Source organism: Vicugna pacos, chromosome X (genome assembly GCF_048564905.1).
Source record: "Vicugna pacos chromosome X, VicPac4, whole genome shotgun sequence".
NCBI classification, from domain to species: domain Eukaryota; kingdom Metazoa; phylum Chordata; class Mammalia; order Artiodactyla; family Camelidae; genus Vicugna; species Vicugna pacos.
The window spans coordinates 83,811,496-83,829,999 of record NC_133023.1 but is presented as its reverse complement, the minus strand read 5'-3'; the positions used below and the strand labels follow the sequence as shown (position 1 = coordinate 83,829,999).

The following is an 18,504-nucleotide window of genomic DNA, read 5'->3' as shown; positions in this document are numbered from 1 at the left end:
ACATTGTGAAATGACTATTACTCAATAAAAAATGTTAAAAAAATAATAATAATCTATTGGGAGCATATATAGGTATAAATATATATAAAATTTTACAAAGCCACTAAACAGCTTCTGATCAAGGAAGTCATGAGTTTAGAAAGCTGAAGGGTGCATGTGGGGTGGTTGCAACTGAATGGGAGTTTAGGTTGCAGCTCAGCCCAGTACTCCTCACTTGGTGGGGTACATGCCTAGAAGAAGGAGTTTTGTTTGATTTTACAAGCTGATTTGGGCACAGAAAGGAAAGTGAGAAGATTTTATTCTAGTTCTGGAGAAGTTTGGAGATGTCTTTTGACCCAGCCTTCCATACCTAGCAACCACTAATCCTGAAGGAGCTAGTAATTAAACAGAAATGATTTGCTAGAGGCTACTTGCTTTGAGTGTTTGCAGTGATGCTGAAGTCAGAGCACTCCGTGCTACCTAGAGCTCTGAGAGCAAGATCTGGGGGCTGGATTTGCCCAGCACTCTGGGAGCTCAGATGCACTCTGCAAGAAATCAAATGTGTCCCTTGAGAAAGTCCAAGTGCTCCAGAATTTTAGTGATGAAGCCATGTCAGAGTCCAAGTGTAGACCCCTGCCCAGGGCTTAGTGCACCCAAGAACACTTACATAGGGTCCTGCCCAAAGTGTTGTAGTGAAGAAAAATGAGTTAATATTTGGAAAGTATTTAGAACAATGCCTGGTACATAGTAAGCATTACCCAAGTGTTAAAGAAATATATGTGAAATGAAAATGTTTGCCCAGATATTTTCAAAGATTTATCACTCTGGACAAAAGGCAGTTTAGTGGTCTATGGGGGACAGTGTTCATAGGGTTATAGAAAAGGCAATAGTTTGTTGTTGTTTTGTTGCTGTTTTTGAAGGAGGAAACTCCTATAAGCTTGACAAGCTTCTTTTGAGCCTAAATTGATACAATTGTGAAATTGCAAGTCCTCCTGGACAATTCCTAAGAACTAAACTTGTGTAAATATCTAACCTTACGGATGTGGGCACCGATGTCCTAAATAAATAAATAAATAAATAAATAAATAAATAAATAAATAAATAAATAAATAAGGGACTTGTCCAATGCTCAGAACTAGCTGCTACCTAGCCCCCAGGCCTTCTGATTTTCTGATTAAGTGCAATGATAGAGGCCTTTAAATAAGTTACAAGAATCTTCAGGGGAAAATAAACACTGGGCAGAATCTGCTAGTCTGAGACTGAATATCTTGGCCTAGGCAAGAGAGACCTGTACTCGCGGCAAAATGGAGTGCTATTAGGACAAGTAAACACAGCTTCAAGCACAGGATTGGGCCCTGGTGAAAAAAAAAGTGGACCTCCCCCACCCCTGTCCTCAATAAGCCAAATCATAGAGAAAAACCTTAGAGAGTCTGTCATGAGGAAGGATATAGAGACCCTTTTTAAGGGTGGACAACTCACAAATTCATTTTTCTGAAGATTGTGGATGTACTCTGAAGTTTTTTTTTAATTTCTGTACGTATTTATAAATATTGTTTATTTGTTTTTTAATGTTTTGGGCACATTAAATGGAGAGGCTGATTCACTAAGTCTGTAGCTCGCCAAGAGAGGCAGTACTGGAGACAAAGGTCTTCATGGTGATTCTGAGCAGAGAAAGGCCCCTGCCTCTTCCAGCATCCAGGGCATCAGCATGGCAGAACTTGGTCACTTGCCTCTTTAACTGACTGACACCCACTGGGCTAAGTGCGATCCTAGGGTTCTAGCCTCAGTCAAGGAGGAGGGAGGAAGGAGAAAAAACAATGAAATAGGGTAAGAAAAAAAAAGAAAATAGGAATCACTGTATGTTGTAGGTAGAAAAAAAAGATCAACAATAATGGAGAAGAGGCAGTTAGGGGACAGGTCCAAAGCTGTCCAAACACTGACTTGCCATGTGTTGTTGCCAATGCATGAACCGGTCTGACTTCAACTTCCATACCTGACAAACGGGGATACTAACAGTGCCCACATCATACGGTTTTCACGAGGGTCCAGTGAGTTCATGCATGTCAGCTGTCTCATCCTCTTTCTTCAACGCCAAACATCCAATCCATCAGCATCTCCTCTGGACTCCATCTCAAAAACACATCCTCAAACCTTTCACTCCTCCCCTATGCCTTAAACCTAAACACTGTCATCTTAAAGAGGAGTGTTGCATTAGCCTCCTGTCTCCTGGCTTTCACCCTTTCTCTCCTGTGACCATTGTCCACTCAGGAGCCAGAGTGATCTGATGGTTAAAATGTGAATTAGACCCCGTTGTGCCCCTAATTATAAACTTTACCGTGCTTAGCCTTCTGTTGGGCCTAGAAAAGGCACTTAATGCATGGTAACTATCATTATATTATTATTTTCTGGCTTCTAGGAATAAAATGTATTAGGCCTAGAAAGAGAATCTACCTGTTGGGTGAAATAAACGCTCTCTCGACACACTTCCTGACACAGAGCTCATACATGAAGCAGCTAACATAGGCATACTGACTAAAGCACAGATAGGTACAAGAAGACACACTACAAGTAGTATTTGCACAAGAAAACATCCTATCTTCATTTTGCACTGCCAGAGGATAAAAATCTCTCTCTCCTCTCTTGGGACCTTGTGAATTAAAAAAAAATGAAAATGACTGAAGTAGGAAATGTGAGGCTGCATGGATGGTCATTTGTGAAGTTTTGTTATTATCGCCTCAATTGATCCTCAGAACACCTGTTACAATTGGCAGTTATAATTATTATCCTCCTTTTAAATACGATTGAACCAAGGCACCGTGAGAATAAACAGCTTACCAGATTAGCCAGCTAGCAAGTGGGGAGCAAAGCCAGGATTCCAGATGCCAGTAGTCTGGCCCCAAGCCCTTGCTCTCATAAATCTGTCACATCAGACCACGATTCCCATCTACTTTTGCTTAGAAAATGGGATTCCATTTGAACTTTAAAATAAAAATTATATTAAATTTAACTTTAAAAGTTTAAATAAATACTAGCATGGCTGGTATGGAGGTAGGGCCATACTCACCTAGGATACATGAGTGCCTGGAGGATAGATAGCACAGGAGCACACCCCCCACCCTGGGCTGTAACAGATGTCCTCGATAGTCTGATGCAAACCATGAGGAAAACCCTTGTGGGTCTCTCATGTGATAACTGATCCCAAGTCAAAAATTCATCACAGAGAATCTAGTCAAGAGATGGGGAAGCCTGCATAATCCAGCAAGAGCCAATATGAGGAAGAAATATCTTGGTTAAAGTCAGAGAGGCTGTTGGGATTGCCATCCTTTGACATCACTGTTAAAGTAAATTCGTCAATCAGCATCTTTTAGCTGATCTCTTAGCCATCCTCCAGAAACATGAGGCAGGGGATACTTATCCATTAGGCATAGTAGGTGAGGTGCCTAAGCCCCATGATCCCACAAAAATGGTTTAATTTCTTTTATAAAATGATGTTGAAGGTAATGATTGTTGTGACAGTAAAAATAGGATAAACTGTGTACCACAACAAGCATAGGGCCCATTATGAGAATATTTTCAATATCTGGGATATTAACACTTCCCAGAGCATCTACAAAACACATCTTTAAGGGAGAACCATAGAGTTCTCAGTCTGGCCTCAGTCTCTTTTATTTGAGAATAAATAAAATTTAGTTTTTTCCTGAGCAAGATATCAGGATGCTACTTCTAGAGAAAGGGAGGGGGCGGGGGGAAAGCTGAAACTCATCTGGGTTCACAGCAGGAGCCCAGTACAGGACAGCCTGAGCTTGTGCGGAAGACGTGCAACCAGAGACTCTGGGGTGGAGCAAGACAGAGGATGCATACTCCACTGTACTGTCCCCAGCTCGTGCAATGCAAGCGTTTCTGGATGCACTAAGCCCTGGGCTGCAGTCTGCACTTGCACTCTGATGTGAATTCATTACTAAAAATCTGGAGTGCTTAAACTTTCTGAAGGCCTGCATTGAGTTTCTTGCAGAGCTTATCTGACCCAGAATGCTATGCAAACCCAGCCCGCTTCCAGCACCCCGGGGAGCATGGTGGGCTCTGCAGAAACTCAGAGCAAGCAGCACCCTAGTTAATCATTTCAGCTTAATTACTAGCCCGTGGCATATGCGGACTGCCAAATATGAAAGGTTTGGACCACGAGATGGTCTCCAAACTTTTCCACACGGACTCCTGTAGTTAGTGTGAGGTCTCATGGCCTCTGCACCTCCAAATCAGCTTGCATCAGCCAGGACAGCCCCTTCCTCAGGGCAGATACTCTGCTCGAGTGAGGAGTTGTGAACTGCAAACCAGAGCCCGGATCCCACAGACACCCATGCCCCCACCAGCACCTCGCTTTCCTAGAGCGCCTCTACTTTCTGGCCACACCCCGCCGCTTGCGCACCTAAGCAAGTCCCACCCCCGCGACTGGCGGTAAAAAGCAAGCCAATAGCAATAGTCCAAAGCGGAGCGTGTAGGGTTTCAACCTATCTGAGACGGTTCTAACCGGTGCCAGACACCAGAGAGAGCGCCAGCCTCTGCCGCAGCTCTCTTTGCAACCAGCTGAGCTTGTGAAGGCACAGGCCATGGAACCTCCGCGCAGGGTCCAGACCTATGGCTACTTCTGCCTAGGGGTGCACGGATTGGAAATCAGATTCGAATCTGTGCGGGGGCCAGCGCCAGCAGCCCAAGAACACCACGTGGTCCTCATAAACCGTGAGGGCGCCATGCACCAAGAAGGCTACGGGAACCTCGAGGGCCGCGGTGGTGGCCAGGAGCCCGAGCAGCGGCCTCCCGAGGAGCCACGCCAGGCGGCGGCTGCTGCCGAGGCGCCACAGCCCAGAAACCCGCAGCGACGTCGCATCCAGCGCCATAACTTCACTCAGTGGCAGCTGCAGGAGCTGGAAGGCCTTTTCCAGCACACCCAGTACCCGGACATACTTACCAGGTACGTGGATGCTCGGGGGGTGCTCGGGGGGTGCTCGGGGGGCGCCCGGGTCTCCAGCGGGTTCCGGCTCAATTCCAAGCGCACTTGTCTCTTCGCCCGGCCTCCTCCCCCGTCCAAGCTACCAAAGCCACCTGTGCCCCAGGATGCGGGGCGGGGGGGGGGGGGGATGGGTAGAATGCCTTCTGTATATCAAACGGAATATTTTCATACAGTAGTTATGTGGATCAAGTCTCGAAAGTGGTTGGTGGTCATTTTTTTTTATTGTGGTAAAATATCCGTAAACAGAAGATACACTGTTAAGTGCACAGTTTTTTTTTAAGTGCACAGTTCAGTAGTTTTGAGGACATTAATATTGTTGGGCAACCAATTTCCAAAACTTTTTCATCTTGCAAAACTAAAACTCTACGTGGAAGACAAGTCACTACCCTCCCCCTAGCAAGCTCCTAGGAACCACTTTTCTACTTTCTATGAATTTGACTACTCTGGGTGCCTCCTATAAGTGGAATTGTACAGTGTTTGCCTTTTCGTGACTGGTTTATTTCACTTGGTATGTCCTCAGCGTTCATTTATGTTGTAGCATGCGTCACCATTTCCTTCCTTTTTAGGGCTGAATAATACTTCATTATACACAAATATTGCAGTGTATCTGTTCATTTATTATTTATTTTGGCTATCGTGAATAATGCTGCTATGAGCATGGGCTTGCAAATAGCAGTCACTGTTTTCACTTATTCTGGGTATATATCCAGAAGTAGAATTGCTGGATCATATGGTAATTCTGATTTTAGTTTTTTAAGCTACTGTTCTACTCTTTTCCATAGTGGCTGCACCATTTTACATTCCCATTAGCAGTGGACAAGGATTCTAATTTCCCCACATTCTTGCCTATACTTCTGTTTCTCTGGTTTTTTTTTTTTTTTGGTATGGGCCATCTTAATGAATGTGAAGTGATATCTCATTGTGATTTTGATTTGCATTTCCCTATTGATTAGTGATGTTGAGCATCTTTTCATGGCTTATTCAGGTCCTTTGCCCAGTTTATGCTTTATAAGACTAATTTTTTTCTCAATCTTTATTGTGGTAAAATGCACATAACATAAAATTTACTGTCATAACCATTTGTAAATGTACACTTCAGTGATACTAAGTACATTCTTATTGTGCAGCTATCACCACCATCCATCTCCAGAACTCTTTTCATTTTGCAAAACTGAAACTCTATACCCATTACACAGTAATAGCCCATTCCTTCCTCCCCCCAGCCCCTGGTAACCACTTTTCTTTTAGTCTCCTAAAAGTACCTTATAGAAGTGGAATCAGGCAGTATTTGTCTTTTTGTGACTGGCTTGCTTCACTTAGCACACAATCTTCAATATTCCTCCATTTGGTAGCAAATGTCAGAATTTCCTTCCTTTTTAAGGCTGAATAATAATTCCTTGCTTGCATATACCATATTTTGTTTATCCATTCATTTATTAATGGGCACTTCAGTTATGTCCACTTTTTGGCTGTTGTAAATAGCACTGCTATGAACATGGGTGTACAAATATTTTTCCAAGACCCAGAATTGCTGGATCATATGGTAATTCTATGGGGTTTTTTTTTTATAAACTGCTTTTGTATTTTCCCTAGCAGCTGCACCGTTTATTTTTTAAATTTTTTTATTTTAATGTCCTAGCTTTATTTTTTAAAACATTTTTTATTGATTTATAATCATTTTACAATGTTGTATCAAATTCCAGTGTAGAGCACAATTTTTCAGTTATACATGAACATACATATATTCATTGTCACATTTTTTTCTCTGTGAGCTACCATAAGATCTTGTATATATTTCCCTGTGCTACACAGTATAATCTTGTTTATCCATTCTACAATTTTGAAATCCCAGTCTATCCTTTCCCACCCTCCGCCCCCTTGGCAACCACAAGGGGTTTGTATTCTATGTCTATGAGTCTTTTTCTGTTTTGTATTTATGTTGTTTTTTTTTTCAGATTGCACATATGAGTGATCTCATATGGTATTTTTCTTTCTCTTTCTGGCTTACTTCACTTAGAATGACATTCTCCAGGAGCATCCATGTTGCTGCAAATGGCTGTTGTCGGTTTTTATGGCTGAATAGTATTCCATTGTATAAATATACCACATCTTCTTTATCCAGTCATCTGTTGATGGACTTTTAGGCTGTTTCCATGTCTTGGCTATTGTAAATAGTGCAGCTATGAACATTGGGGTGCAGGTGTCATTTTGAAGTAGGGTTCCTTCTGGATATATGCCCAGGAGCGGGATTCCTGGGTCATATGGTAAGTTATTTTAGGGGATGCTAAACTTCCTTTTTTTATTGAGAATTTATATATCATAAAATTCATCATTTGTAGTGTAACATTCACTGGGTTTTGGTAGGTATAATGTTGTGCAACCATCACCATAATCAATTTTAGAATACTTTCATCACCCAAAAACAACCTCATAAGCTGCACCGTTTTGTATTCCCACCAACATTGCACAAATGTTCCAATTTCTCCACATCCTCGTCAACATTTATTTTCTGGTTTTTTGATAGTAGCCATCCTAATGGGATGGGGTGGTATCAGTGCAGTTTCGATTTGCATTTCCTTAATGGTTAATTAGTGATATGGAGCATCTTTTCATGTGCTCAATGGCCATGTGTATATCACCTTTGGATAAATGTCTCTTCAAGTCCTCTGTCCATTTTAAAATCTGGGTGTTTGTTTATTTGTTATTGAGTTGAAGGAGTTCTCAATATATTCTAGATTTTAATCCCTTATCAGATATATGACTTGAAAATATTTTCTCCCATTCCATGGGTTGCCTTTTCACTGTATTGATTGTGTCCTTTAATGCAGAGAAGTTTTAAATTTTGGTGTAGCCCAGTTTATCTATTTTTTCTTTTACTGTCTGTGCTAGCGGTCTGTTTTTGTAAATTTTATTGGAATTAGGGTAAGGCAAATAAGGTACTGTTCTGTAGCTGCAATGCTGGATCCTTTTTTACTTAAAACGTTGATAATGTTCATCATTGATTTTTTGCATTTTTATTTTTTTAATAGTGCGTTAAAATTATTTCTCTTGACTACTGAGTTGTTGGTGCTACCTTAAATTTTGAGGAAAAACCATCTATAAAGCAAGCCTGGAGCTGGGAATCACGGAAAAGTTTAAGAGGGATCTTGAAGGGAGAGTAAAAATTTTAAAACAAACATAAAACATATATCCATACAGTTCATTGTATCCATAACTCCAAATACTAAACATTTGTGGTTTTCTCTCCTCAGAAGGGAGCTTGCAAGACGCATAGATGTGACCGAAACCAGGGTGCAGGTCAGTAAACCCCAAAAAAGTGACTTGGCAGGGCAGCCATTCTAAAACCCACCTTAGGACCTCGACAACTTGTTCTGGACATTCTTAAGTTATCTTTTTATTGTTGGCAAATAAGGTTTGACTTTAGTCATCTTTGTGGATAGTAAGCTCCAGCTTATAGATATTTCCCATTACCAGAGGAAGCATGATTTCTTAAAGGAAAAGGAAAAAATGAACTGCTTTTCCTAGTCTGTGCACAGAATTAAATATATATATTTTTACAAACATATAGATATGTTCATCTATATACATGTATATGTGTATATTCAATAAAGTTCAGCTCCTTCTAACATTGGCATCCTTTAGGGAGCACTTTTGTGTGGAGTCATGCTGGGGCTCAGCTGGACTTTGGAAGTATTCAAGTGACTGCACAGAGGAACAGGTTTTAAGAAAGTTCAGTTGTATCAAATTACTTGAAGGCAGGTGTAAAGTCTTAGCTAAATGAGTGAATTTATAAATATTGGGGTGAGGGAATAACTTATCTACAGAACACACTGTATGGGTAACTAATGTATGTTTAGTTAAGCTGAGACTGATAGGGGAAGAGAGCTTAAAAGTCCACTTGCCTGGTACCCCTTTTGTTTTTAAGTGTTTGGTAAGGTACTGGAGAGAGTGGCAGCCCTCAGTTTTAATTTTCTAGGATGCTTTGATGTGTCAACCTGAAAAACATGCTAGAATAGTCTTTATGGTGAGAATGGCAGGTGCACATTTTCAAGCTTTGGAAATTTGTCTAAAAAATGAAATACCAAAAGAATAATATTGAGTCAATATTAATTGACCTAAGAAGAATGGAAAGGTTAGAGAAGAATTACATATAGTTAAAATAGGCCTTACAGATACTACACCAATTCGACATTATGAATCTACTAAATGTGTAAGTGAATATTCTCTTGAGGAATTTCTAACATCTAAGGACTTTGTTTTCCATTTGGGTGGTACTATTTTGAAGAGGTGAGTTTTATGGAATTTGTTTGGTGAGGTGTGGGTGGCCCTCATTTCAGAGTAGATTCCTAGCTATGTTAAATTCAACTACTTTTCATTCCCTCAGGCAGTGATGACTAATTTTTAGGTCTTGGTTTCAAAATGTGACCAAAGAAAACCATAATTTGTATCAAAGTGATATGTGCCCACAAAAGAAAAGAAAATCATGATGAACTGATTAGCATGGCCGCGGAGTAGGCATGGGAGCCAGTGCGGTCATGGAAGGCAGTTGTAGGGCTGGTGGCCAGCGTGTCTGAGAAGCAGCCCAGCAAAGCAGGCCCTTGAGTACCGGCATCCTGACGCCGCAGGCGGGGCTCACAGGCCTGGCTCAAGTTGGAAAAGTTAGGAAGGCTTGGGAGCACTTTCTCAGGCTTGCAAGGCTCGTGCAAAGGAAAAAAAAAGTAAGGGCTAGTGACTTTCTTTCCCCACTCCCTGGTTTTCAATGGTCCCCTCTCAGTGGCATTCTGAAGAGAATATGAGCCATAAGAAAAAACTTAGTGTTCTCATCTATTTCCAAACCCTACAGAGTGAATTTTCCACAAGAAACGTAATACACAGTTTTCCACCTTTCTTTTGCAAATAGAGCTGTTTCATGAAGCCAGTATTGGAAATACGGACCTAGTGTGAGCCCACACCACAGCCAGCCCTGAGCTTTGGTTATGTTCATGAACATTTGACCACTGGTACATTTGGCTCACCTCAAAATGAGCTCTATTACACTGGCCTTGTTTAGACTGCAAATCCTAAGATGGGAGAACGATAATGAGGTCTCAGGCAGGGAGAGAAGGCCCTTTGTGCCACTTAAAATTTGCAGTTTGGAAACTTTCAAAAGGATTTAAATACAGCATCAACCCCATTAACTAGGACACTGAGAAGATAGTGAAGTCTAACTGACAGTTTTGTTTGTTTGCAAAAATAGTTGGCAGATATTGAGGGAGGAGCCATTTTAGGACCCCTTACCCTCACTGTTGTCGACTATCTTCCTAAAATGCCTGTTCCACCTTCTTGCCTTAAGAATAAGGGATGGGATTGGGACCTCCTGGTTGAGTAGCAGCGCCTAGGATAACCTGCCATGCTGGACAACAGCAGCTCCGATCCAGGATCCTGGAACTGTAGCCAGAGCAGAGTGAGCTGACCTGGTCCTGAGCCCAGGAAGGTTTGTAGGGTGGGGCAGGTCGGAGCATGCAGAATTGACACTGGTGACGATGGTATGCCTCTTTCCCTGGACTCTTGGGTGGCTAGAGATTTTTTAGAGTCTTTGTTAACTTGGGTCGAGCTGGCCTCAGCTTTCCTTAACACTCCAGGCTAAAATGTTAAGGCAGTGTCCAGAGCTTCAGCGACTCTCACGTCCCAGTGAGACAAGTCGCAGCCCCCTAGGCCCCCTGCCAAACCACCTCTTTAACTCCTAAGGGGTTTCAGAGGATGAGTGACCCCTTAGTCATCCTTGAAGGAAATCTTCTGTCTAAAAACCCAACAGGTTCCTTCTTCCAATTATTTACTTCACACTGAAGATAGACTTTTCTCAAATAGGGAGCCATTCCCCTCAATATGACTTTAACTAGGGCCCACTATTTACCATGCCAAAATCCCCCCACAAACAAGGTGACCCTATCCCTCATGATGAGGGGGCAGGAGGCAGCCAGATGGCTGATGACCAGCCGTCAAAATACAGATCTTTCTTTATCCTGTTACCAGGCACTGTATCAACAGCAAGGACCTGGTACAGCAACTCATAAGCTAAACCCACATCCAATACCGGGGAAGAAAACAGTAGAATACTGAAAGTGGGAGGAGAGAGGCAAAGGAATAAGCCTATACCAGAACTTGGCACACAGAAGGGAGGCGGTGTGGTGATAACTTAGGTCCCGAGTTTAGCAAGAAGGAAATAGCTTCTCCTGATGCAGTTTAAAATCTCAATGGCATATAAAGTCGCATGCTGGTTTTTTGTATGATAACATTAACTGTTCAATATACTAAACCAATTCCTTTTCCCCTCTGATTGTAGGTTTGGTTTAAGAACAGGCGGGCCAAGTATAGGAGAAATGTGAGAGCAGCAATGCGTCAAGATGCACCACCTGCAAACCTGGACTACCTTGTCATCATAACGCAGGAAGGGCCCTAAAAGACCATCATCGTTCAGGAACCAGATTGGAGATGGATTCTTCTCGTACCACTGACACCTAGGCTGCCCATGCAGCCCATGCCACCCATACCTCCTCTATAGTTGTACTATGAATAAAGAGGTAAATTCTCAATATATTTGTCTTCATTTGTCAAATGGGGCAAGTGGGATATGTATGGAAATTCTTAAGAAAATGCCATTTAAACAGAATGACAAGGAGGCCTCCTTTCATGAGGTGACATCCCTGAATCACTGTCAGTAGGTCCTGTACTTCAAAGAAGTTTCCAGGTGCCCATGGTGGGTTTGCACTGACCCATACATTCCCATCACCCCATCCTCACCCCTACCCTGCCCTTTGGGACCACATCCATACTCAAGATTGGGCAGAGTGAGTCCCTACTAGGGAACAGTGTGTTTCCAGACAGGGATGAGCTCTATTCAGGCTGACAAGTTCAGGCTGAACACTGGACTCTAAGGGAATCTTCCTTAAGAGGCTGCTCGCAGGGATTCAGGAGAAGGTGGCAGCCGAACATTCATCCAGTGTACTCCAAATTCTGTTCACTGTCCTCTCTCTTTGGGGAGGAGACTGGGGATGAGGAGCCACTCTGGCCCAGAAGTTCTGCTCTTCAAAAAAACAGTGAGTAAAAAAAAAGAAAAAAAAACATGAGAAGAGACCCCACTGAGGCCAGAAAGAGGCTCTTCTCCCTTTTCTCCCCTCCTCCCACCAGCCCAGGAAAGCATATTCTGAGCTCCTTCCCCAGCTCAGAAGCTATCACTCCTTCACATGTATTTTGTCACCTTTGACAGCCTTGAGAGAACCCCAATTGCTGCTGTTAAACACTAAAAGGGGACCAAGCAAGAATAAGGAGATTTTCTTCCAAGCAGTGCTCCAGAAGGGTCACTTACTGAAACGACGTGGTCATACCTCTGCTTTGTTGACGCTGTCTTTGTGTGACACTACCAGTGTGGGGGTAAAAAAAGCTTAGGAGAGTGAAGAGCCAGGCCTACTTTTTCAAAAGCATTAAGTTCTTCTCAGTTGAACCTTTGTTGTTGAGTAATCTTTAGCAACGTGAGGCTTCTTTGACGGAGTTTTATGTTAAAAGTGATTAAAGATTGCAATAACTGCAGATAAGATACCATGGTTATGTCACAATTTCCTCTCATGGGAGTTAAGGACCAGTTTCACGGCGCTTATATGTTCCCAGAGTGAAGGAGGCTCTATTTTCTTGGGAAAGTGAACACTCTTTGCCATAGTGTCTGCTAATTTTTATTCATTCTGCCCACTTATCTCACCTGTGGGTGCCAAATGTCAGCAAAGTGGTTGAAACGTCAGGCTTCCGCAGAGAGAAGGAATTACTGCTCCCCAGAGACCCCAGGCCTTGTTGGGAGTGAGAAAAATTCAAGAATGTTCCCGTGTGGGCCCACTGCCATGCTCACCAGATGATTTTGAAACCAGAAATTCTTATTTTCTAGTGTTGACCACTGTCCTTTTTTAAACATTAGGTTTATCAGTGCTTTAAGGACCCTGAGAACTCCAGGGCCTGTACAAATAAGCTCCAGGACACCATCAGACCCAGTCCTGACTGCTTCTCTGCCCTTGTCACAGCGGACAGGGCCACTTTTAGCCTTTCCAGCCTGAGACTGTAAGCCAGAGCACACTCAGCACAATCGCCCAGTTAACCCTCACATACAGTCTGACGCACACTAACAAAGAACATTCTTTTTTCATGCTCAGGCTACCCGGATGAAACAAACAAAAGTGAGTATCTTTCCTGGAAGTGGCTGGTGTCTTCATCATATATGCTCTTTTTCTAAACTTGTCTCTACTTCTTTCAGATGCCAGATGTATTAAGGCTGAGTGGTGGCATGACGCATAAGAAATAAACAATACATTGCTATAGATAAGAATTTACCCTTAGTCTAGGTTTGCAAAGAGGTCTTCTAAAATTAATTCCCCAAATTAATTCATGCCCCAAAGAGAACTTCTCTCAAAGTACATTTCAAATATCTCAAAGACAGAGATCAGAAAGTAATTATTCTGACACAATGAAATAACTTTGATTTATAAAAAAAGATCTTTAGAAACTGGCTACCAACAAATACCTGAGGTATTTGAGACCTGAGGTAGGTTGTCTTTGCAGATGTTAGTTTTTGCTAAAGAGTTATAAGCACAATCTTGTAAGGAGGGCAGTAGATTCAGCCTATTAACAGTCATCTACTAGTTCTGGATATAGTCTTGCTTTCTAAAGTTTTTCACAGTGAAGAACACATGCCAGTGAACTTTCAAAATAGTAAGGTTGGTGATCAAATTAAGTAGGAAGATTTCTTGTTGACTAAAAAAATGCACAACCTGAAAGTTGAGAATTATGTTTTATTTGGCAGACAAAATTGAGGACTTAACCCAGAAGACAGCCTCTCAGATCGCTCTAAGGGACTGCTCTGAAGAGGTAACAGAGGAGCCAGGATATATAGGAGTTTTGCAACAAAAACCAGGTAGTTGGAACATCAAAAGATCACTGTTAAAGAAAACCAGGCATTTCAAGTTAATGAACTTAGCATACGTTTTTTAAATTGAAGTACAGTCAGTTTACAATGCTGTGTCAATTTCTGGTGTACAGCATGGTTCAGTCATGCGTATACATACATATATTCATTTTCATATTCTTTACCATTATAGGTTACTACAAGATACTGAATATAGTTCCCTGTGCTATACAGCAGAAATTTGTTGTTTACCTATTTTATATATAGTAGTTAATATCTGCAAATCTTGAGCTCCCAATTTTTCCCTTCCCAACCCCTTTCCCCCTTAGTACCCATAAGTTTGTTTTCTATGTTTGTGAGTCTGTTTCCATTTTTAAATAAGTTTACTTGTGTCTTTTTTTTTTAGATTCCACGTATAAGTGTTATCATGTGGTATTTTTCTTTCTCTTTCTGGCTTACTGCACTTAGAATGACGATCTCTAGATCCATCCATGTTGCTGCAAATGGCATTATTCTATTCTTTTTTATGGCTGAGTAGTATTTCATTGTATGAATATACCACAACTTCTTTATCCAGTCATCTATCGATGGACCTCTGTCCGTGTCTTGGCTATTGTAAACAGTGCTGCTAAGTGTGGAACTCACACAAGATCATCTTTGGCAAATGAGACAATGTTCATCAGCCCTGAAGTAAAAGGTTGGCAACGACAGAGAAACCAGTCTCATCATTTCATGCTGTTCTTCAAAGCAAAGTACCTCTTTGTCTTCTGAGGGACACCTAGTTTAAAGAAACCACAGTAGTCTCTCTGCACTGCAGGGGACTTCAGCAGGCATCAGGCCCATTCCCTTCATAGTACAGATGAGGGAACACCAGCCCAGAGCAGTGGGGTGGCCTGCAAGGGAGAGCATGCAGGATGGTCTCAGAGAAGGCCAGCCTCTCGGTGGCCACACCCTTCCCCGGACCCAGAGTCATCCAGCTGCGTGCAGTGTACATGCAGGTTCAGCTCTCCAGCACTTAACCACCTCTACCCCACACAGAACTCTTTCCCTCAAAGGGCAGCTGACTCAGGGTTTCTCACTCAGCCTCAGCACTAAGCCACCCCCACTCTCTTAAAGCCTGCAGTCTCCTGATGTTCACTTGTGCACACCCAACATCAGAGCCTTGAGAGACACAACATGCACCCAGCTCACAAAAGCTGAATGTGATTCCACAACAGCCCTCACTTCCTCCAATCTCCTTGCAAAGCCAAGCCTGCCACCTGGCAGCGCAACTCGCAAACAACAGCTGAATGAATTCAGCTGCACATGCTGTCCGCAGGTGTTGAATTAACTTCTTTTCGGAAAGCAGGTGAATAGCTTGGAGACCTTAATTATGCCAACAGATTCTGAAAGCCCATCCTTTCATGTTTCACAAACAAGGGGACATGAGTGGTTTAAAAGGTGGTGTTCAGGCATGGGTAGCATATTGGTACACCTGGCTCCTCCAAAGCTCAGCCCCCAGACAAAACTAGGGACTTTCTGAGAACTGAGGAGTTTTAACTTGATTTTCTATTTCAGACCTAAGAATCTTGGTTTAGGGGGCAGAAATGTAGGGAAGATAGAGACCAAGGAAGTCTCTGTCTCATTCCCCTTGAACATGGCAGGAAAAGGAGTGAAGCAAAGGATATTTTGAAATCAGAAGTGGAAAAAGAAGCTGTGGAGAGCTAGGGGAGAAAGAAATCTATGTCACTGGCTGGGCACAGAGCTGTTGCCGGGCTGCAGGGAGCTGGGTGGTCAGCTGAGAGGTAGCCAAGGGGACACAAGTAGGTGACTCTGGCCAGCTGGGCTTTATAAGGAGAAAGATACAGAGAAAGGAAAAACAGAACTCAGTTCCTGTGCAAATGAATCCCTAACATCTTCCATAGTCCCCATCACAGGATCAAGCAACAGAGCTGTCTTTTTCTCTCTGGTTTACCCTCCATTTAACTAAGTCATCTTAAGCGATTTCGCCAAGATTGAAATACTCATAAGGAAGAAGGGAAAGTTAGGACAGGAAGAGGGTCCCAAAATGTGATTGTTTCTGGCCCAGTCTCTAGTCTCAACACCCCATGAAACACTCGGGTTCTATTTCGTCATTCTAACCAGAAGCAATTTGCAAGCATGTCTCATGAGTTCCATGGACCCACTCAATCACATCAAAACCGCTCACTCCAGGGAGTCAGACAGAAATATTGAAAGGTGCTAAGTTAGTTCTTGCACATTCTGTTTAATTAAGGATTCACTTTAATATAGGTCCATGCAGTATTTCTGGATAAAACTAAACAGATCAAACTACTGACTACTGATGAGGGATTTTTTTGTGTTTTCTTCTACTTGCACTATTTAAATGGATTCCCTTTTCTCTGCATTGTGTCCCTTTTTTTTGGATTCATTCATGCATTAATTCACTCTTAGAATTTAAGACCACATATAACATATAAGATACAGACAATACAATAAGAAAAAAGTTAACTGTGGATTAAGTTGTCCTTTTTAAAAGAGAAAGTGAATTCCTTTTCCCTGGGTGAATGGTAAGCAGCCTATGAACAATATTATCAGAATCTGGAAGTCTCACACTTTAAAAAGCAAAATAAAAGTGAAACATGAATATAGTCAGCATTTCTGCTGATTTGAATCTAAAGTTTTCAAGGTGCACATCTTTTGGGTCTTGAGTGTTTTCATATGGTTTATTTGGCTATACTATATATATATGTATATATATGTGTGTGTGTGTATATATATGAAGATACTTTGTGGAGTGTTTCATGCAATTTCACAGGCCTGCAGAGAAAATCCAGTTATTTCATACTTAAAGCAAAATTTAAACAAAAAAAAGCAAAAGAAGGCCTGAATGCATCAAATACCAGAGTTTCATACTTAAAATATCTACTTGCCCTTGAAGAACCAGTACATGAGTGGCACATTGATCTTTGATCACCTGTACTCTAAATGCTGCAAATGAAGAACTTCAGTAAAATTGGAATTTAGCAATACAAGGGCAGATGGCTGTGTTTACTTATCTCTGTACCCACTGCTCTTTCCCTTTCTCTTTTTCATACATAGATATGGTTTGATAGTTGTTCAATTGTATTTGGAATGTGTGACAGCATGAGCCATCGGCTGTTTTGGGATCTCGGTTGTCGGCCAAGTTTTGGAGCTTCCTTGTTCTCAATCTCTCTCAGATTCTGGGGATGAGCTTCCCCACACTCAGCAGCCACCTCTAGCGCAATCGGTGAACATTCTAGGGGCATGGAGAGCAGCTGGGCCTCAATTCTCTATCCAAGTCATGAGATAAGCTCTATACCATCACCTGTTCCCTTTCTCTTTTGCACACACACATGCATGTGCACATTCACACACACACACACACACACACACAGGATCCTTAGCTAGAAAATATCCTGGAATAGTCCCATCAGTCCATTTCATCCTGAGCATCTTCTGGTTATCAGACCAGCCCCATAAGCTCCAGACACATCCCCACCTGTAGGCACACACAGCTATGGAGCTTCTCCCAGTGAAACAAAACAAGAAACAATTGTCTATTTATGCGAGAGTTTTTCCAATGTGAAATACCAACAGGCTGAAGCAAGAGTTTGGGGAATTTGCCGTACATATAGTGCCTAATGTCAAACTCCTTCCTATAAAAGTAGGAGCAATTTGTCATCAGAGAACGGATTATATATAATCTGCCCATGCCTAGCAGGCTAGTGGCTCTCAGCAATAAAGCCCAGGCTAAATGCTGATTTTCTCTTCCTCTCAAGTGAACCCGATCAGTGAGAAGCTTTAAAGTACCCCGGTGCCTGGCACTATGGGGAAGAAAAGCCGAAGGAGATCACATTCTCACCCTCAAGACACATAACAATCCAGCTGGAAGGATAAAGCATGTTCATAAGGAAAGATAACTAGAAAGACAAAGCAGGGGACAGTGAAGGACTTCCTAGTCGAAACTCCAGGCAAAGGTAGGATGGAGCAGGTTCCATGCAAGACTAAGAGGCAGCCAGACTGACCCCTCCCAAATGGGAGGAAGTGGTCCCAGGACATTTCTCAAGGTGAGGGCCATCCTCCAACAGTAAGGGCCATAAATCCTGAGTAGCATACTGATCACTTCCAGGTGGGTCAACCCTTGAAAGTCATGATGTCAGAATTCTGAACATTCCAGTCACCCTTGAGCATGGGAACTCTGCCACACAGTTAAGTGCATCACTGAACAGTGCCTTGTACAGATCCAAAATACTGTGGGAAAGCTGTCCTCTGCTGGCCAAACACCTGATGGGATACGTTGGTGGCGTTCTCTTCTTCTAGTCAGGTCCATTGTCATACATACGGTGGGCTAAACTTATAGGCTCAGGCTGAAAACACCAGGGTTGCCTGAGACTCCTGACCAACCCCACCACAAACACAAGTTCTTATAAATAAGAGAGAAGAGTGGGTTTCTGAGTGTGGAGCTGTTTTCTGGCCTCCAGAAACAAAGTATATTAGGCATGGAAGAAAAAGATGTGTGCTGAATAAAACTCTCCCCCAGACAGCCATGTGGTAGGTACCACACAGCAGGATGCACAAGATGTATCAAAGAAAC

At 42.4% G+C, this 18,504-nt stretch overlaps 1 protein-coding gene across 1 annotated transcript; it reads left to right on the top strand.

Moving 5' to 3' along the window:
* The first annotated feature begins 4,529 nt into the window (after positions 1-4,529).
* On the top strand, positions 4,530-11,556 carry LOC116277292 (rhox homeobox family member 1-like). Its single transcript, XM_031671417.2, has 3 exons — positions 4,530-4,945; positions 8,236-8,281; positions 11,307-11,556. Exons 1-3 carry the CDS (start codon positions 4,584-4,586, stop codon positions 11,421-11,423), a joined length of 525 nt encoding a protein of 174 aa, XP_031527277.1. The 5' UTR covers positions 4,530-4,583; the 3' UTR covers positions 11,424-11,556.
* Positions 11,557-18,504: the final 6,948 nt, after the last annotated feature.

Coding starts and splice junctions, on each gene's coding strand:
- LOC116277292 (XM_031671417.2), top strand. CDS start 4,584: ATGGAACCTCCGCGCAGGGTCCAGACCTATGGCTACTTCTGCCTAGGG. Junction 4,946..8,235: donor TACCCGGACATACTTACCAG/GTACGTGGATGC, acceptor TTCTCTCCTCAG/AAGGGAGCTTGCAAGACGCA. Junction 8,282..11,306: donor TGACCGAAACCAGGGTGCAG/GTCAGTAAACCC, acceptor CTCTGATTGTAG/GTTTGGTTTAAGAACAGGCG.